Below are 21,856 nucleotides of genomic sequence, written 5' to 3'. Positions count from 1 at the left end.
GAACCCCGCTTGGTATGGACTCATGATCGCGGTATCCTCAATCCAATCCTGGAGGCGATTTAGTATGAGTCTGCCAAAGATCTTCTGTGGCACATCTATAAGGCTAATAGGTCTGTAGTTGGCGGGGAGCAGAGGCGAACCCTTTTTAAAAATTGGGACGATCTCTGCACCCAGCCAAGTACCCGGCATAGCCATGCCTCCCAGGATGGCATTGAAGAGAATCGCGAGATAAGGCGACCAGACGTCCGGTTCCTGCTTAAATAAATCGCCCGGCAACCCATCCAACCCTGGTGCCTTTCCTGATGCCAAGCCAATGACAGCCGCGCGCACCTCCTTGGTTGTGAACAGCTCGCCTATCCCAACAGGGCAGTGGGGTTGGCTCGGATTTACCCTGTCATCCTCGGGCAATTTATAAAGGGACTGAAAATGGTCCTGCCATGCCTTAGCTGAAATATTAGGTTCTATGGCGGATATCAATTCCTCCGAGCCTGTATTGACACAGCGCCAAAACTTGCGCGAGTCCGCACAGGCCAGGGAATTGGTAAGTTTGATCCATTTATCATGTTCCCACTCGCATTTTGCATTAGAGATCAAAAGCTTATGGGCTAGTCGCCTTGCCCTGATTTCCGCACTGCCCTTTCCTTCTTTAATTGAAATAATGAGATCGGTTTTTGCCTTACGGCCAGCCCCGTTGTACCAAAGGGGGCCAGCTGATTTTCCAATAGGCCTAGTTGATTTTTTAGTTAGGGATTCAGAGAGTGATTTAGCAAGGGCAGCATGTAACTGGCCCAATTGCAGATGTACGTCCTCGGTGGTGCCTTTCGTCATAAGCGCCTCAACCTTTTCTAGTAGGGGGACTGCCTGCGCATATAGCTTAGATATCGTCACTGGGTGGGAAGCTATTAGCTGCATCAGCTTGTCATCTGAGTTAATGTACTTACATTATAGCCCTGTCTACACATTTGTCCATTACTAGTTTCCGTAGCACCTTGAATTTTCTCTCCCTGAACGGTCTTGGCAGTGGTCCAAGCACCTGCGGCAATACTAGCTGTCTTTTGAATCTGTGATCAAAAAGACTCACCCGATTCCCTCCAGTTTATTAATATAGATGGTTGCTTCCCTGTTGGTGTCACCATTTTCCCAGCGACCAGTGTAGACTCTATACTTTTTCATAGGGGTTTCACTCTTTGGAAGATTCTCCAGAATGTACAAGCTCCTCTCATTTCCGGACATCCCCGTAGACATCATATCCATCTTATCATTCAATCTCTCCATTGGTTACCAGTCCGCTTACAAAATCTGTTTCTGCCACTCGCCATTGTACACCAGCCAGTTACCAATATTCTTCTGATTGACTGTAAAATTCAAACCTCAGATGCAACAACACTCTTTGTTCTGCTGACCCAGCCCTACAGAATGTGCCCACTAGTCACAGCAGTCACATTTGGCAACATAGCATTCTCGGTGGCCTCAGCTAGTGACTGGAATGCCTGACCCAATACTCTTTCTACTATTATACCCCCTCTCTTCAATCTGTGTGAACAGCTTAAGACATGACCTTCCTACCGTCGGTCCTCCCTCTGTGTTCCTCTCCTCGTTATTCTAGTATTGTAGTTTGTTTTTGCTTGTTCTGTTTGAGCTGCACTGCTCTTGAATGGTTTATCCGATGTCGTGTAGTTTAAACCGTAAAACCAGGAGCAATGCATTTCCTCTGCATAGGTCAGGGGCACTGGAATTATGGCATTTTAAAGCCGCTGTGTTTCTCATAATAATGGATCAGCCTGATAAAGCCATAATTCATCAGCTGTGGCAAAATCGGTAGATTTTAACAAAAACGGATTTGCAAAGGTTAACTGTCCACCTTTCTGATGCTTGTTGGTATATGTAGGTGTTATACTAGTACTAATGGGGTGAAACCAATGCTTAGACAGTGCTCACAAGTTTAACAAGCATTGGCATAGCCAATAGGTCTATCGCTTTTGGGACCTTATAAGTGTTTAGCCATGCAACAGTTGTTGTTGCTGCACCAAGGATATTGTGCTGCGTAACTAAATACTTATAAGGTCCCAAAAGCGAGACCTATTGGCTATGTCAATGCTAGTTTTAATTGCTTGTAGAGCAGAGAATTTTAATGATGTGTTTAGGAGGCTTATTACGAGTTTGGTGGTCATTGGAGTGCCAGACTCACCGGTCAAGCCACCAGCACATCGGTGGTCCAACTGCCGTATAATACGTTTAGTGGTCATACTGTCATTTGACTGCCGCAACTGCCAGGGAACCGCGGCAGGTAAGGGCTCAGAATATGCTGACGGTGCTGCTTTGGCACCGCCATGCATATTTTGAGCTTGCCGACTGCCAGCCTTACATGGCGGTCAGTATGGTGGTGGGGAAACCATGCAGGTAGATGCATGCAGGGGGCACATGTGCCTCCCGGTGTGCAAGCACCGCCCCCCTACCCCCCCCCCCCTCATTCAGTTCCAGCACAGCATGGACTTTACAGTTCGTCTTGCTGGAATGCCCTGTGGCAGTTCCACAGCACGGCGATATTAAAGGCTCATTGAGCCTTTTTACTACACCACTGCGGAACCACCATACTTGCCAGACAATGATTTGTATCGTAATCTGGCAGGCGTGCAGCATTTGGATTTGGCGGTGCGGGAACCGCCCGACTCCCACACCGCCAAGTTCCTAATGCTGCCCTATGGCAGCCACACTTGCCTATAGAAGTTCCAGCATTCATTGGGAGAATACCTGTGGATGAGCAAATGAATTAAGAGCGAATGAAGGAAACTCCAATCAGACTATTTGGGCTGAAGCCAGATCCATACCTTCAGAGAGCAAGATGGGTGGATAGTGCTCAATTTGAAATTTGGATACATGGAATGTTGTGGAATTGGTATAACTGGGTGGGAGGGATGGAGGCCAAAGATTTTAATGATCTTTACCAGTTGCTGGTAACAGAGCGCCTCAAGGAAAGAGTGCTCTGTCCTGCCTATGCCTTTCAGTCGTGACAAAGGAGGATCCATAGAAGCTAACATTGTTGGCTGTCAAGTGGTTACCTAACAGGGTTAACATGGGCTGGAGCAGCATGGCTGTAACCCAACGGAAGAGAACTGTGTCTTCAGGCTGGTTCCAATCCAGATGGTTTGAGCCGGGGCGATTCCAGAGGCTCCAAGGGAGGATACAAGCAAAAATGAAATGGACTTCCAATTCATGAGCACAGGGAACAACATTTAAACATATTTGAAACTAAAAAAGGCTCTGAAGGTCATCAGTTCTAGTTAACTGAAGTAACTATAGCTCGTGCCCCGCCAGGGACAGTGTTGTCACCAGTCATTTAAGTTGTCATCAGTGAAGTGATCTATTATGTCATAGAACATGTCATGAATTGTATAATGTGTGAGGCCATAGGCAGTGCTTGGCATCGCTGCGTAGTTCTAGTTGGGTCCTACTTACTATAGGATGTGGTCATTTTTGGTATATACTACACAGTAGATGTCACAATAGTCTAGTTCTAGTTATGACCTACTTACCCTAGGAAATTGATTTTTTGTTTTTGCTAATAACTTAGGCCCCATTTGGCAAATCTTCATAAATGTGTTTTTAAGTTCATACACTTCAGCACCTTCCTGGTTAGGTGATCCGTCATGCGGGGGTCCAAAAATGTAATTTCCCCACGCAACTTCCATTGACATTTTTGAACGGCACTACAGCCAAAATGGCTGAACAGTATTACTTCAAATCTGTCAGAAAGCTAGATCTTTACTCAAAGCATATGCTTTGTGATTCGATGAAAATCCTTTAAGTAGTTTTGAGAAATTAGGGTTAAAAACCTAGGTCTATTTGGACCTTTGGACTGAAATTCAAACATTTTAGTTTTCTGATAGGCTGAGGAGCCTTTTTCAGAGAGAGTGGGAGAGCCCTCTGATTGGCTGGCTGCAACATGAAACGAAATGTTGCAGTAGGCATTAGGACTCGGGGACTTGGTCCACTGTCCTGAAAAGGTTTTTTAGAAAGGACAAGGTTTTCAAAATAGGGATACCCTGCCTCCCTACTCAGTGTGTGTGGGACTGAGGGGCTCCCCCCGGAAAACCCCCAGCCGCAATGTGAAAAAAGAATTGTGGGGTTCACCATGATCCCGCAACACTGCTGAGGTACTCTTGGGTGTCTTGATGGACACCCAAGGTACCAGGAAGATTAATTACCCCCAAAAAAAGTGTAGTGGAGGTTTGGCCACCCACTGGGGGTTCTGTGCAGGGCCTCTGGCTAGATCCTGCGGTCAACCCCATTGTGCGTGGCTGAAGTCCATGCATGGCGGGACTTTGGCTTCCCACTAGGGTTTGGGTATGGTAATTAGATCTTACTTTGTGACAAAGAACCCCTAGAAATTCACTGAGAAGCAAAGGTTAATGTGATGTTGTAGTTAAGCATGGTAATATCTTACTTTGCATTAACAAAATCTCAGAAATTCACAAAAAACAAAGGTTAAAGTGACCTTATAGTTAGGTGAAAACGTCAGTTAACACTCAAATCACTGAAATCCACCAGTTATTGTTTACTGAGCTAGCAAGTCCTTGTGCATCCACCGTGCTAGGCTGATGACCTTACAGATTGCATCCCTCATGACCTGTTCAATGACCTCATTGACAACACTGGGCATGGTATGAGGAGAGACCCACCACCACAATGTGTACATTCATTTTACTCCTCCTTTTTCTTATTAGTAGGTTTGTGACATTACTGGTGTAGCGTGAACCGAGCTGGGGCACAAGCATGTTGCTGGCTTTTCCATGACCAAGTGCAAAGAGAAATGTAATGTTTTCCCACCTCTCTCCACCTCCTTTTGACTGACGCGTTGAACTGTAGCTCAGTGTGTCCCTGTCCTAGCGGGATCCAAAGGCTGCTTGATTACATTGTGAAGCATTTTGCTGTCCTTTCGGTGCCTTCCGGGTTTCTTGACACTGGTCAGCTATCCCAATAGTAGGTCCAAGCCTATAGAAGAACATCAAACTAAAGTTTTAACACGGCCAGCAATTCATACAATATACGGTTTGAATGTTTCCCTGGCAGGTCTTGCTGTTAACTGCACAGTAAGACCCGCATTATAGGGGAAGGGGCGCTGTGGCGATTCAGTAGCCTCACCCATCCAAAGGTATTGGTCTCAACACTTCTTGGTGTCCCCAGACCGAGATCCTGTTGGGGCTCTTAGAAACCTCTCACAACAAATGTTACTTGAAAGTCAGTCTCCACTCTGTCATTTTCAGAGTTGGTGGTCCGAAGGGTACTTTTATCCGGAGCTCAGTACCAGGTGTCTCGCCCTTGCGATTGGCTGGGCTAGCACCTTTTTGCTGCTGTATCTATAATGGAGGTAAAAAAATGGAAGCAGTAGTCCAATATCATGTAGTTCTGATCCCTGAAACATCTTTGTGGTCTAATAAGCTGCATTTCAATAACTCTCTGAGATTAGCAGGACACGTGTAGGATCCTAATTCCCCGATCTGTGCAAGCTGTGTTCTCCAAAATCATTAAGGTCACTGTTAGCTTTTCTAACCTCCAAGAGGAAACGTTGGCCATTTCTAAGCAAACAAAAAGCAGCAGATGTCTCTGCTCGTATGGGTAGGAGTTGGACAAACCTTTTGGAGAATCTCTAATCTGTTGAAGACAATGTAGCACCACCGGGAACCCGGAAATGAGCACACACAGGCTTGAGAGTGTTCCGAATAATATGTTCGAGACATATGAGCTGCAGATTACACACTTTTGCATAGATCGCCATCTGGTGTTGGGCCCGGATGTTTGCAGTTTGTTTTTCCTATTGGAAAGTCTTTGGAAGTCACGAGGTCGGTGACTCCTCCTTTGGATCGTATTGCGCATGGGCTTCGGCTCCATCCTCAGATTGTTTTTTTCCGCCATCGGGCTCGGATGTGATCTTCGCGCTCCGGTTCCGAACAGCTTCCAGTTCGACGATCGACGTGCAATCCTCACCCCAATCGCTGTATTGTTTCGATCACGACTTCGGCAATCAACGCGCCTTCCCATCGACACAAACCTTTGGTTCCAGTCATCGACGACGGCCTTCGGGCCTACCCAGGCTCCGGTTCCGGCTCATGGAAAGAACTCCATTTAAAAAGTGCCCTCGATGTGGGTCCAAATTTCCCCACACCGATCTTCATGAGGTATGCAACCTTTGCCTCTCCCCAGAACACGAGGCTCGAGACTGTCCGGCCTATAAGTCTTTCTGATCCAAAAAGACTATTCGGGACCGAAGAGCCAGAAGGAACATGGCACACTCCTCGACGTCCATTCCAGTCGACCTCTTCGGAGACAACATTGACGATCCGGAACATCATCGTACCGAAGAGGACCTCGTCAGCGCTTCCGAGGCCGATGAGTCAGAATCAGAATCAGAATCAGAAACAGCTTTATTCGATTTTTAAGATTCAAAACCATAAAAGCATATATACATCGGATTTCGTACATAAAATACAAGTTTTCAGAGTTAAAAATAGCAGCATGATAAAGATGAGCTAATTCATAGAAATCCTGAATCTAATAACAGTTTTTAAAAAAGTAGAGACCGAAAAGATAAGAAATTCATCATCTAACATTTGTAGTCTGACCAGAGCCGCTCTACATTGTCTCAGCCCTAACTTTTTCAAGACTGGTCGTAAAATACTTTTTCTAGGTTCCGAGTAAAATTTACAAAAAAGAATACAATGTAGGGAAGTTTGGACAGAAATATGGTCGCAGGGACATGGAGTAAGTTCCTTAAGCCAGCAATTCTTCTCGGGGAATGTAACCATTCTATGGAAGATATCAGCCCTAAAACGGGATAGCAACATACGGGTATAGCAGCTGGGAACTACTTTCAAATATGGTTGTATGCCCTGGTGAGTGATAAGTAGCTGATTGGCCATGACAGAGCTCTTGTGTTTCTCTAACATCCAGCGTGCCTCTGAAAGGAAGTGCAGACAAATTTGCTTGAATTTCCTTCTAGAGAAATTCGTCATGCTTGCTGGAGAGTTAAAGAACTCCGGATGGCCTAGCTCGATAAAAAATTTCCTAACATAGTTAAGCCAGGGAATTTTGAATGCTCCATGTAAGACTAGGCAGTCCTTTATTATTTCCCTATTTAGGGCTGTCTCAGTTCCAGACCAGACTTTATGCCACAGCAAGATGGGCTCCAGTTTAATAAGGTCAGCGATGTAGGGCACACCCAGCTCTTGATGACAGGCATAAGCAGAAGTTGACCCTGGGACAGCCAGTAAGTACCGCAGGAAGATGTTTTGACAGGTCTGGATTTGGGTGCTTGAGGTATTAACGATCCCCCAAATTCCTGCACCGTATATTGCAGTAGATACACACTTAGCTCTATAAATATCGAGCAAGACTGGTACCGGGCGGCCTCCGACCTTGTTTGAAAAATGTTTGACCGCCCCAATTGTTCGTGAGAAAGCTAGCTTACGGGAATCACCTGCCGCAATCCAAGTTCCCTTACTGTCAAAGGTGATACCTAAGTACGAAAAAGTATTAACAGTCATGATTTTTGTGTTAGATAAAAATGTATTACAGCTAAGGCTCTTCTTTTTTGTGCAACACATATTAAATGTTTTGGTTATGTTGATCTTTAAGCCTCTACTACCCATATATTCGGAGAAGCTAGTGGTCGATCTCTGGAGACCTATTTGGGTCCGGGACATAATTACCGCATCGTCTGCATATAAGAGAATGGGGATAAAGGAGTTGCCAATTTTTGGGTAATCCTGTTTATCTGCCAGGAGGTGAGACGCGACCGAATTAATATATAAGTTAAATAAAAAAGGTGCTAAAATACAGCCTTGTCTCACGCCCTTTTCTATAGAAAATTTGGATGTACAATCCCCCTTTTCCCCATAACGAACCCTCGCGCCCGCCTCCCGATATAGTTCTCTGATAAAAATGAGGAGGTTTGAGTCCACTCCCATTTCCTGCATAGTTAGCCAGAGTTTGTTATGGTTGATACAGTCAAAGGCCGAACTCAAATCTACAAATGTAAGAAATAAGTTCTCTTGTTTTGCTTCGACGTACTTGGCTACAAGGAGTGCTAAGTTCAGGCCTTGCTCAATTGTGCCTAGACCTTCCCTAAAGCCATATTGGAATTGGGAGAGAGTGCCTGTGTCGTTCATCCATACTTGTAATTTGTCAAGTATGACTCTCCCCGCTATCTTCATAAGTGAATCAAGTAAAGAGATCGGTCTATAGCATTTAGGTGAACTGCGATCTCCTTTCTTGAAGATAGGCACTACAATGGCTTCCTGCCAGGTCTTTGGGAACCCCGTTTTGTTAAAACTATTAAGAACGTTGGTTAGCAGGGGGGCCCATAACTTGCAATTAGCCTTAAAGACATCTACGGGAACGCCATCCGGCCCCGGGGCCTTACCTGCTGGGCTCTTATTGATGGCTATCATAACTTCCTCCATAGTGAAGTCGATATTTATTGGGTGGAATACTGTGTCCTCATTGCCTGAATTAAAATCCCCTTCTGACTCGACCTGAGAGTCCTTAGTGTAAAGTTCTCGGAAGAAGGACAGCCAGCCTTCTTCCGAGATTGCTATTACAATAGTGTCTGTGGAATCTTTGGAGAAGAATGGAGCATTCACCGCTTTCCAAAATGCAGTATTATTTTTGGAAATACAGGTTTCACGGAGAGTACTCCAAGCTTCCTGTTTGATTTGCTTTTTCCTTTTTTTTACTGCCAGTTGGTACGCAGATCTGGCTGATCTAATTTCAGCCATTACCCTAGGCTCCCTTTTTAATTGTTCCATTAAGTGAGCGTGGGTCTTGCTACACTCTCTATTAAACCATCTCTTAATTTTTTTTGCCCCAGAACGCTGTGGTCTCGTGAGTAGCTTTTTAATTTCCTCCGAGATGGCAAGGAAAGCATTATTGACTTTGGGAGGGTCAATGAGCTCTGCAAGACAGATATTAAATTCCTCTTCCTTTGAGCCAATTAGTTTGCCTAGGAAGGCCACTGGTTCCACTTTGTCCCATTTAAGGGTATAGCCATTCTTTTTCACGAGTTCAAGATTGAAGTCGTACAGGGTCTGGGTCTTAGTAACCATGTTCTGTTTACCCAGCATTGTACCAAGGGACATGCTAAGTGGTAGGTGGTCGCTCATTGCTATCTCACATGTTTCAAACGCAAGAATATGGTGAGAGTAGCGTTTGGAGATTAACATAAAGTCAATTGTTGATTTACAGCCCCGTCCAATAAATGTGGGGTAAAAAGAGACTGGTGGGGAGCATAGTTCGTTCGCAAAACCCAGGTCCAGGTAAAAAAGAATCTCATTAAGGTGTTTGCCCAGGGATGTATGTGAAAAGTGTGTCACAGTGATTTCATCCATCTCTCCCAGTCCACATAGGTTGTGATCGCTCAATGGGCATAAGGGGCAATTAAAATCGCCCATCCAGATCACACAGCTATCAGTGCGTTCTTTTTCATCTATATTTTTAAGGCTCTCAAGTAGTTCTTTATAGGTCGAGGCCCAGGCATCTTTCGGAATATTATTATAGAGATTAATCAGGTTAATATGTTCGTTACCTCCCAAAGTGATATGCAGGATCTGGTAAAAGGTGGAATTAGAGAAAAAGGAGATCTTAGTTTCCTTAAGACAGTTTGAGACATAAGTACAAAGGCCACCTTTATTCCTCCCTCTCAGAGTGAGTACCGCTGGTGTATGGTAAGTGCGGTAGCCGTTCATATGAATAGGCTCAACCGTCCAACATTCCTGAAGGCAGACAATCGAAAACTGTTTAATAAAGGAAGCGCAGTTTATGTCGGCTAACCTGGAGTTCAGCCCTGCGACATTCCAGGATAAAAATCCGACTGAATGGCGTGTATCACCCACTGGAGATAAAGTCACTATGGGTGTTGCACCAGGAGCACCAGGTTTGGTGGATTCGCTACTCGACAGTGAAAGGTGGTCAGTTTTCTCGTTATCCTCCATGTTAATAGGGGAGGATCCTACGTTATTCTTTGAGGAAATTGGCGGTTTTGCGGGCCAGCATTTAGTCGCAGGGGTTGATTTATCACCCGCTGTGGCTTCCCCCACAGGATCAACAACATTAAAATTTAGGGGTAGTCAATCGACCATGTCCAAACAGCTATACTTATTGGACAGTGGGAAGGCTTCCAACCAGCCTTGTCTATGTATAGGCAGCATGCCTCTTGCCTGGTTTATATGTGTGTTTGCTCTCCCTACTAATTCCCACTGGTTATTTACTAGATAATGAGGATAAAAGTAATCGAGAGGTAAAGGGGTGATGTTTGTGTTGGGGTCAAAGGATTGTGCGTGCTGGATATATTTTACAGCCTGAGTGTCCCTAAAATTAACAATTATGCAGTCCCCCGGTATATCTTTACTCCTTCTACCCACCCAGCTAACTCTCCGAACAAACAAGATTTTAGTATGAATGTTAGGAGGGAGGGGTCGGTTGAAATTAAGCCAATGGATAATCTTGTTCCTGAGTTCCAGATAAGACTCGTTGGTTTTTCCCTGCAAGGCAGGTACTCCCGCCAGTATAATGACATATGGTGATGATTCTGGGGGAAGGTCTAAGGTGGGTAATTTGGGAACAGCATCTTGGACGGGAGCAGGTCTATTTGCTACCTCGTGACTCTCTTGAGGAGTAGGATTGTTGGATTTGTTATTAGCTTCCGATGGGTTCTGCAGGGGCTTTACTCCTACATGAAGATTTTGGGGGCCACTTCTGGACGTGGTTTTTTCAGTGCAGGCTGTATTTAGACAATTGTCCCCTGTAAGATCCAGGTGCTTGTCAATTAAAGGCAAGGCCATAAGGGGAGGGGTTTTCTCTTTTGAGTGACTGGCAGATTTGACGGGAAGAGGGTGTTCTTGAAGCTCTCTGAGGAAGTCTGTCCTCAAAGATTTGTTAATTTCTAGACTAGCAGAGGTAGTCTTTTCTAATTTCTGTAGACGCTCCTCAATTTTGGAGAGTCTGTCCAGAATTAGGCGGGTTGAATTTTCAAACACCTCTATTATTTTAGCCTGGAACCCGACATCTAGTTGCCTGGACTTATCTGAGGTGACTTCAATCAGAGGGTGTTCAGCAGCGCCCAGGGTAAATTTAGAGGCAGGTGTTTTGTTTTTATTTTTTGACCCTCTTGTTTGTCTCCCCCCTTTTGTTTGCGGGGCAACCTTGGTTTTCGGTTTTGCTCCTAGATTTGAGGGAGGGGAGGAAGAAAGTGAGGTGGCCTCATTTATTACATGTAGTTGTGCGCGGGTAGAAACACCTTCAATTTGATTTTTAGCGGCCGGTGCCGTAGTAGTCATAGGTGTAGTTAGCCTATTAGAATCGCCGCGCCTATTGCTGTTACTGCCAACAGTTAATTCCATACTGAGGTCGGCACTATCATTATCGCTGGACAAACATTCAGTTAGTATGGGGATAGTAGTAGTTACCCCTGGTGTGACTGATGAGGCGATTTTCCCTAGAGATGAACGTTTGGTTGTAAAAGGGTCAAACGATAGACGACGCTCAGTAAGGTCTATCTCTCGCTCTAGGATGGTTGCAGCTCTAACAATGAAGTTGTCCAGGGTCCCTGCCATGGATGTGCTAGCGGTGGGAATTTTATTTTTGGACATTATTCCCGCCTGAGAGGACGAGGGGGACTCAATCTCGTACACTTACTGAAATATAAGGGGGGGTGGCCCAGCCCAGTGTCTCCAGCCTCAAACGGCCCTGTCTTTGCCCAGTCTTAGCCCGGGCTGCGTCCCGCGCTGCGGGAGTAGAATGTTGTTATCAAGCCTCAGGAGGGCGGGTGGGGGGCGGGGCAGCAGGGAGAGCGGACCGGAAGCTCGTTGACGGTCTGGCAGGTACTTCTGGGCAATGAAGTCCCCGCACGCTCGCAGCCCCGCTGCAGCCACACACCAACCGCAGGTTTCCCTCCTCCGGACGCCTCCCAATCGTTGTCTGTGAACCGCTCCTCAAAAACGGGCGAAGGGGCACCCGCGAAGCGGGTGCGCCGAGTAGTTGATGGGCGACAGGTAAGCTCCTCCGTGGATATCCCTTTGTGCAAAAACAGCAAGATGAGTCAGATGTGGAGGACATCACTCCGGCGCAGAGGGTCGTGAGTACCAACCTACCCCCTCCCACACCCGCACCGACACCCAAAAATGCTTTGGTCACACCTTCGCCTCCGGGCCTAGGCAAGACCAGAGACACTGCTTCACACACCCCACCTTCGGGCCCGGTGAAGACACCAAGTAAGCCTTCCGGTGGCTCGGGCTCGAGCCAGCCTGCCAGCCTGCCAGCGGTGCCGAGAAACACACTTCGGCACCGAAAAAGAAGACGGCCTCCACCTCGACACCGAGCTCTGTACCGAAGCCCTCTGGGTCGAAACCCAGCCCTTCGGCACCGACGCCATCTTCGGTGCCGACCAAACCACACAAGACCACCGGCACCGACACTTCCAAACCGAAGCACATCTCGGCGCTGACCAAGAGGCCGGAGGGTCCCAAGCCGGGTTCTAAACATCAAACCGGCACGGAGAAACATAAAAAATCATCGGCCCTGACGCCTTCGGCGCCGACGGACCAAATTACCTCACCAGAGCTATTTACACCGGATCCCTTGCAAAAAACTTTCACCAAGGATCCAAAAACTGGACATTTGACACTCTCTACTAAGAAGAGACATTTGGAGAAGCCTGCTCCACTTCCACCTCCAAAGAGGAAGGGCTCTGCTACCTCTCCGTTCAGAATACCTTCCCCTCCCCCTCCACCTCCTCCTCCTTCCCCACCTCCACCCCCTCCGCCCTCTCCACCCCCACCTCATCGTGCTCCTACTCCGCCTCCAGACGATGATGATCAGGGGGACCCATATGATGATACAGGGGATGTGCCACAAGACCCCACCCCTACAGGATCTCCAGATCCATGGGACGATTACAATATACCAGATATCCCTAACGTCCCACAAGACTATATTTACCCTTCTAGACCATCTCCACCAGAAGATTCATTAGGTTTTAAACATCTTCTGCAAAGAGCAGCACATTATCACGGGTTGGACATGCATAATGACCCTGTGGAGGAAGATTTCACTCCTAGACACATTCGATACTACACATAGGTCCACCTCCATACTGCCCATGCTCAAAGGGGTGGTAAAGCATGCGGCAGAAGTTTTTAAAGACCCAGTTAGAGCCAGGGTCCTTAACCCACGTATCGAAAAGAAATACAAACGTGCTCCCTCAGATCCTTCTTACATCAGAGGACCAGCGCCACTAGATTCCTTAGTGGTATCTACGGCATGTAAAAGGGCAAACTCACAAGCGTCAGGTGATGCACCACCACCTGACAAGGAGTCAAAATTGCTAGATGCTTCAGGCAAACACACAGCATCCCAGGCCACCAACATATGACGTATAGCAAACACTCAGGCACTGCTGGCCAGATATGACAGGGCTCATTATGACGAATTAGAAAGCATAATGCACCATCTCCCTGAAAAATATAAAAGTAAAGCCAACGAGTTAATTCAAGAGGGTAAAACAATCACAAACCCCTCTATACGTTGTGCCCTAGATGCAGCAGACACAGCCTCCAGGGCCATTAACACCAGCGCCCTTCTCCGTTGTCATGCTTGGTTAAGGGTATCTGGGTTTAAACCAGAAGTACAAGCCTCCATCCTTAACCATCCCTTTGACCAGGAACATCTATTCGGGCCAAAGGTGGATGAGGCCTTAGAAAAGATGAAAAAGGACACGGATACCGCAAAATCCATGGGGGCCTTACAGTCTCACCCACCCAGACGCTCCTTTCGCCGCTCATCCTTTCGGAGTGCATCCAGAGGCTACTCCTGAGACACAGCGTCCACATCGTACAAGTCCCCTACTCAGACCACCTTTACCAAAGGTTACCAAAGAGGCGGCTACAGGGGTCACAACAACCAGGGCAGAGGCAAAACAAACTACGCCTGTTCTGCCACACCTACTACCCAATGACTTCCCCCCCACTCCCCCCAGACCATTCCACTCCGGTCTGGGGCAGACTCAAAAATGTCCTTCATGTCTGGGAGACCATCACCTCAGACAAATGGGTGACCCAAATAATTTGGTCAGGTTACTGCCTGAAATTAACATCTACCCCCCCCAAACATTCCACCCAGGCAACGCCCAATGTCACAAGAACATTCAACATTACTAAAGCAGGAGGTAATCTCCCTCCTACAAAAACAGGCAATAGAACACGTTCCTGTCAATCAACAAAATTTGGGGGTCTACTCCCTATATTTTCTAATACCAAAAAGGGACGAGACTCTACGACCTATTCTAGATCTCCGGCCCCTAAACACATACATACACTCAGACCATTTTCACATGGTAACGCTTCAGCAGGTACTTCCGCTCCTCTCCCAGAACGACTTTCTCACCACACTGGACTTGAAAGACGCATACTTCCACATTCCAGTACACCATGCTCACAGAAAGTACCTCAGATTTGTAGTGGACGGGCAACACTACCAATTCAAAGTGCTCCCATTCGGATTCACAACAGCACCACGGGTATTCACCAAGTGCCTAGCGGTGGTGGCGGCACACCTCAGAAGACAGCACATTCACGTCTTTCCATACTTGGACGATTGGCTGACAAAAGCCACTTCATACAACCGATGTGTACACCACACCGCCACCACAATCCAACTACTTCACCAACTAGGCTTCACGGTGAACCACCGAAAGTCCCAGCTAACACCATCCCACATAAAACAATACCTCGGTGCCACCATAGACATCTCAAAAGCAATAGCCTACCCCAATCTGGCCAGGATTGCAAGCATTCACGCTTTGCGACAAAAATTCATACCTCAACACTCCCTTCCAGCACGAGTGTTTATGCAACTGATAGGGATGATGGCCTCTTGCATTTTTATAGTGCCCCACGCAAGACTCCAGATGCGTCCACTCCAAGAGTGCTTAGCACACCAATGGAACCAGGCCCAGGGGCAACTGACAGATCTGGTGTTGGTAGACGGTCGCACCCATCGCTCTCTGCAGTGGTGGAACACCACAAACCTTTCCAAAGGTCGACCGGGTTCCCCTGATAATACTAACAACGGACGCATTGCTCTCCGGCTGGGGAGCTCATCTATTACACCTCACAGTGCAGGGCACATGGACGCCGCAACAAAAGTTACTCCATATCAACCATCTGGAGTTACTAGCAATCTTTCTAGCCCTGAAATCTTTTCAAACACAGATTTCAGGCAAGGCAGTCCTCATTCGCACAGACAACATGACGGCCATGTATTATATTCAAAAACAAGGCGCCACACATTCTCCACAGCTCTCTCAATTAGCACAGAGCATATGGAGATGGGCAATTCCCCACAAAATCTGTCTCCTAGCTCAACATGTCCCAGGAGTCCAAAACACCATGGCAGATCTGCTCAGCAGACGGACACAACAGATCCACGAGTGGGAACTCCACCCACAGGTTCTTCATCCGTTCTTTCAAATGTGGGGGCATCCGCAGATAGACCTCTTCGCCACCCACGAAAACACAAAATGCCCAAGCTTCGCCGCCAGATACCCACACCCATTGTCCAAAGGAAATGCGATATGGATGAACTGGTCAGGCAAATTTGCGTACGCTTTTCCGCCTCTCCCACTCATTCCATGAGTGGTGCGAAAGCTACACAGCACTCCCTCACACTAATCCTAGTAGCTCCAACGTGGGCCAGACAACCGTGGTACACCACGCTGCTGGATCTCTCGGTAGTACCACACCAAAAGCTACACCTCTCACCATGCCTCTTAACCCAGAACCATGGAGAGATCAGGCACCCAGACCCAGCTCAGCTCAACCTTGCGATCTGGCTCCTGAAATCCTAGAATTCGGGTATCTAAATCTTCCCCCTGACTGTATGAACGTCATCAGAGAAGCTAGGCGCCCTACCACTAGAGCCTGCTACGCTGCCAAGTGGAAAAGATTTGTTGTTTATTGCCATAACACCACCATCAATCCTCTGGACGTGTCTATACAACACATCATATGCTACTTACTCCACCTACAAAGGTGTAATCTAGCCTATACGTCCATTCGACTACACCTCGCAGCAATTGCAGCTTACTTACAAAACAGGCAACATCTATCACTCTTCAGAGAACCTGACATTAAAGCCTTCATGGAAGGCCTGAAAAGAATAATTCCCCCCAGATTACCACCCTCCCCTTTGTGGAACTTAAACATCGTTCTCACAAGGCTGATGGGGCCTCCCTTCGAACCTTTGCATAAATGCGAACTGCAATTCCTAACATGGAAGACAGCTTTCCTTGTACCCATCACTTCCCTTAGAAGGGTCAGTGAAATACAAGCACTTACCATACAAGAAACTTTTCTTCAAATGCACCAGAACAAGGTTGTTCTCCGTACCAACCCAAAATTCCTACCTAGAGTCATTTCCCCTTTTCACCTAAACCAATCTGTAGAATTACCAGTATTTTTCTCGCAACCTCAGACCGTTGCAGAAAGGGCTCTGCACACGCTCGGTCAAACGAGCCTTACTTTACTATATCCAGAGAACACAACCTTTCCGAAAGACCAAACAACTGTTTGTCTCTTTCTCTCCACCACACAAGGGCAACCCCATCTCAAAATCAGGGATAGCTAGGTGGATTGTAAAATGCATCCAGATTTGCTACCACAAAGCAAAACGAACGCTTTCTGTTCCCCACTAAAGCCCATGCTACACGAAAGATAGGGGCTTCCATGGCATTTCTAGGGAACATCCCACTAGATGATCTCTGCAAAGCAGCTACATGGTCAACACCGCACACTTTCACCAAACACTATTGTGTAGATGTGCAAACTAAGCAACAAGCTAGTATGGGGCAGGCTGTACTTAAAACACTATTTCAAACCACTGCAACAGATACCGGTGGTCGCCGCTAAGGTTGGGAACTGCTATATAGTCTATGCAAAAGTGTGTAATCTGCAGCTCATATGCCTCGAACGGAAAATGCTACTTACCAGTATGCATCTGTTCTTGGCATGTAGAGCTGCAGATCTACACACGCCCACCCGCCTCCCCTGCTACCTGTATCTGGTCCAGTTTATCTTATTTAGATACAACTCACATGGGTTTCTTCACTGTTACTACGCTCCATCTTTCCCTGCTGGCGAAAAAATCTGAGGATGGAGCCGAAGCCCATGCGCAATACGATCCAAAGGAGGAGTCACCGACCTCGTGACTTCCAAAGACTTTCATAGAGGAAAAACAAACTGCAAACATCCGGGCCCAACCCCAGATGGCGATCTATGCACAAGTGTGTAGATCTGCAGCTCTACATGCAAAGAACAGATGCATACTGGTAAGTAGCATATTCCTTATGTGCTGCTCTCCTACACATGCGAGTAAGAATGATTGTCATAATTAGCAATGCACCAAGCAAAAGGAAGAAAAGGGTGAACCCTAAACACATCCAAAATATTTCCTCGCACATCCCTAACTAGTTCGGCTAATACCGTAGGTTATAAGTAGGTGAATTCCAGCCTAGTTTGTTTGAAGAATATCTGGGACGAGTCTTGCCCAACATAGCTTGATACCACAAGGCCTGCAGTAGGAGACTCATCTCTCCACATCCCCCAGTCCATTGGTCTCAGTGTATAGTAGATCTTGTACATGTTTCTTGGATGGAGACTATGGGGCAATGAGAGTTTTACTCGACTCGATTCCGGGTTTGCATTCTGATTCCCAGAAGCATGCACAAGGTCTTGCTAGAGTGCTTTTTTGGTTCCTCTGATAGAAAATCATACAAGGCCCCTTATAATTGCTAAGTATCTCTGCGGCTATCAAAAACGCAAACTGATGCAGAGTGTGGAAAGCTCCTGTGTCTGACCTTTTAAGGTGAGCAACAGAAAATAATGTAAAAGCTGAAGGCCACATTGATGTAGTGCAGGCCTGTCTTCTAATTCATTAACTGCAGCCATGCACCTCATTGCCAACTATACACAGACAGCAGACTTGTTAACATAAGGAAGACCTCTGCTGTAGCGGCTCATAAACTTTTTGAAGCGAGCTCCACGCATCATAGTGCTATACACCTTCAGTTTTGCTTCTATGCACACTTTTAATGGATTCAATATGTTCTATTTTAAAAGCCAGTCTTTTGCTTGCCCTTCTTTAGTGTCTGGAATAGTGCAAGTGTTACTCTATCTTTTCTGATTCAAACACATTTTATTGAGGCTTATTTCGGAAAAAAACACTTGGAGAAGGTGAACATTCATCGGTAAGAATCCTCAAGGGAAAAGGTTTTGTTCTCGTCATATAGAACACCTCATGTAGGGCACTACTGAGAGGCAGATGCTGGAATTGTCTTTTGTCAGAAGTGTGGAAATGCTGGGTGGTAGGACATTTTGGGATCCCTGTAGATTCCAGAACTTCCTTAAACAGAAATGTGAGGAAGATGTGTAATTTTATCCTAAATTTGAGATTTGCAGGGCATTCTGGCTATGAAAACATCATGGGATCCATGAAAGTCACGCCACTCTGGGTGCACTGAGCTGTGCCTCTAGTGAGTGACTGCTGCCTCCAGTGAGTGACTGCTGCCTCCAGTGAGTGACTGCTGCCTCCAGTGAGTGACTGCTGCCTCCAGCGAGTGACTGCTGCCTCCAGCGAGCGACTGCTGCCTCTAGCGAGCGACTGCTGCCTCTAGTGAGCGACTGCTGCCTCTAGTGAGCGACTGCTGCCTCTAGTGAGCGACTGCTGCCTCTAGTGAGCGACTGCTGCCTCTAGTGAGCGACTGCTGCCTCTAGTGAGCGACTGCTGCCTCTAGTGAGCGACTGTGCCTCATTTCATCCTGCACATTTTGTGATAATTCCCTGGTGATGAAATGCTTGAATGGCAAAAGCCGGTGTTCTGCCCTTACTGTGCAGAGACTTTTAGTGCGAAATATTCATAAAACATTGTGTAGCGCTTATTGTCACAAGCTTGGAGTGGCAGTGAATCAACAAAGGTGTGTGTGAACCGTGTCAGTGTTACCCATTGGTACTGATGTTGTCAGTATTGGACTAGGAAGTATTTCATCATCCCTTCCTCTGCAACCTGTGACTCTGTTTGCCTTCCACTGGTCCCAGCAGCCTCTGAGCCCTGCCCTGGGCTCTTGGCCCAATAAATCTCAAACTGCTGTTGAACGCTGCAAGCTGCATGAATGCTGAGTAGCGGCCAGCCTCTGTTTATGGCGCCTAATGTGCGGTTTGTTAATAGTGGCACGTGACTGCGGATGTAAACAGTGTGCCGTTTTCTGATTCATTGGTGGTACGAACTTATAGCGGCACCGTCGTGCCCGAAGTCCCGCTTCCTGCTGCTGCATCGGTGCCGGCCTGGCCTTTGGGGTTCTCAGGCGTCCAGCCTGGCCTTGTTTGGGTCCAGGCCTGGCCGCTTTGGGGGTCCAGCCTAGCCTTGTTTGGGTCTCGCCTGGCCTCTGCATGCATTGATGAGTGGCTCTGCACGGCGCTGCCCGGCCTGCCAGTTACATGTTTTTAACATGTGATCAAACCCCCTCTTCGCATAAAGTCCCTCGCACGCCTGTGAACACGAGTATTGGCTTGTTTGAAGCTAGCAGTGTTACAAAGAAAAGTTAGTGAGCAGTGGACATGTACCTGGGTCGAGTGACTCGGACATTCATCTAGAGGTCAGAGGGCAAGGGGTGTGATGTGTATGTGTAAACACGGTGACCACCGCGTGCAGCGAGCTTGCCACGGTGACATCGTTCTGCCCACCTTCCTCTCCGGGTGTCAGATGTACCGGGAAAGTGCTGCAGTCACACAGCATCTCTGGATGAAAGGCGGAGTCTGCCCTCTTGGAGTGCAGCTTCCAGGTGAGGCGTGGGACAGGCTGGGAAGGTGAGAGCCAGCCCCGCCCTCCTGTCCCAGCCCAGGTGTATAAAAGGAGACGGCTCCCCGACATGCAGAGACAAGCTGCCTGCATGAGTTGTCACTTGCCGGGCAGAGTTAGACAGTTTGGGGTAGGTCTGGGGGGGCGAGCACAGTTCTGGAGCCAGAAGTGAGAGCTGCGACCTTGAACCATCTGACTGCAAGAATGTTGTACCTGGAGAGCAACAACCAGGGCCAGTACAATGAGGTAAGGGTGGAGCCGAGGAGACCGACGGGCATCCTTGTGCGTCGTGCGCTGGAAATGTGCCGCTCTGCTATTAGATGATTTAGAATTTAACGAATTCTGCGAAAATTCCCATTTAATGCGAAGACTTTGGAGCAATTTTAAAAAAAAGTTGGCCAGGTGTCGAAGGTTGTGCTGTGCTCAGCACAGATATTTAAAGTGATGCAACAGGATTGTCCTCATAAAGACTCATCAAATGTGTCCTTTCCCTGCGTTGGCGCCATCTCGGGTGATCATCAGAAAGAGGCCAGTGGCTTGAGCCGAGATTGCAGAGAGGTTTGGGTGGGCGTCTGAGCGTTACGCGGTCCTGCACTCGGCCAGGGATGGATGCTGAGCACGACTAGTGCTGCGGTGGCCTGGAGGACGGACAACTGGACAGACGCTCCTGCTGAGGCAGTCTATTGGGGTCTCTGGGTATTTACGCGGCCCTTCAGGCAACCAAGGATGGAAGCAGAGCACGGCTCCTGTCACCGCTGGCGCAGAGAGGGAGGGGGTTTACCCCGCTGGTGGCCCGGTGTAGAGGGTTTACCCTCGGGTGCCCTGGCGCAGGGAGGGTTTACCCTCTGGTGCCCTGGCACAGGGAGGGGGTTTACCCCTCTGGTGGGAGCGGTTACCTGGCGCAGATGGAGAGGGTTAACGCCTCTGGTGGGGAAGGTGGGCTGGCGCAGAAACGGAGGGTTTATCCTCCGGTGGGGGAGATGGCCTGGCGCACAGAAAAGGGTTTTACCCTCGTGCCGTGGCGCAGAGAGGGAGGGGGCTTAAACCTTTGGTGGGGGAGGTGGCTTGGCGCAGAGAGGGGGATTACCCCTCTGGTCGGAGAGGTGGCCTGGCGCAGACAGGGAGGGTCAACCCCTCTGCTGGGAGAGGTGGCCTGGCGCAGAGAGGGGGGGGGGTTACCCCTCTGCTGGGAGAGGTGGCCTGGCGCAGAGGGGGGGGGCGGGGTTACCCCTCTGCTGGGAGAGGTGGCCTGGCGCAGAGAGTGGGGGGGGGGGTTACCCCTCTGCTGGGAGAGGTGGCCTGGCGCAGAGAGTGGGGGGGGGGGGGTTACCCCTCTGCTGGGAGAGGTGGCCTGGCGCAGAGAGTGGGGGGGGGGGTTACCCCTCTGCTGGGAGAGGTGGCCTGGCGCAGAGAGGAGGGGGGCGGGGTTACCCGTCTGCTGGGAGAGGTGGCCTGGCGCAGAGAGTGGGGGGGGGGGGTTACCCCTCTGCTGGGAGAGGTGGCCTGGCGCAGAGAGTGGGGGGGGGGGGGGTTACCCCTCTGCTGGGAGAGGTGGCCTGGCGCAGAGAGGAGGGGGGCGGGGTTACCCGTCTGCTGGGAGAGGTGGCCTGGCGCAGGGGCGTCATGATGCTCCTGCTGCAGATACTTGTTGTGGTCTCTGTCTTGACGCGGCCCTTCACATGGCCAGCGTGGGATGCTGAGCACGGCTCGAGCCGCCGCCTTTCCTTGAAAGGCCGTCAGTAGCTCAGTGACGGAGTTCATTAAAACCTGCGAACTATGAGCTTTGAGGAAGTCCCCGCAGCAGGGCGACTTCGAAGAATAACCTCGTTTTCCGTTGCCCGGACTGGGGCTGTGGCCTGGTCCTGGCCGGCGGGCTGCGGAGTGTGTTGAAGGGGGATTCGAGGGATGGGGCCCTGCTTCGCTGCTGGAAGGCTCCTCACAGTGATGGAGTGTCCAG

General features: G+C 48.5%; 1 protein-coding gene across 4 annotated transcripts in view; it reads left to right on the top strand.

The window, feature by feature from the left end:
- TP63 (tumor protein p63) overlaps window positions 1–21,856 on the top strand; it is a 546,450-nt gene that overhangs the window by 381,840 nt on the left and 142,754 nt on the right. Inside the window, exon 1 of one of the 4 annotated variants that reach the window (XM_085635890.1) lies at window positions 19,974–20,145. The exons of the other annotated variants lie outside the window; for them this stretch is intronic. Within the exon in view, the coding sequence (XP_085492016.1) occupies window positions 20,104–20,145 (42 nt within the window). The 5' untranslated portion in view covers window positions 19,974–20,103. Of the gene's footprint in view, window positions 1–19,973; window positions 20,146–21,856 lie in introns of those variants that run through there. 4 annotated transcript variants of the gene reach the window in all.

The sequence above is a fragment of the Triturus cristatus genome, chromosome 11 (assembly GCF_964204655.1).
Source record: "Triturus cristatus chromosome 11, aTriCri1.1, whole genome shotgun sequence".
NCBI classification, from domain to species: domain Eukaryota; kingdom Metazoa; phylum Chordata; class Amphibia; order Caudata; family Salamandridae; genus Triturus; species Triturus cristatus.
Note: the sequence above shows the minus strand (reverse complement) of the source record. Positions and strands in the feature narration are given on the sequence as shown.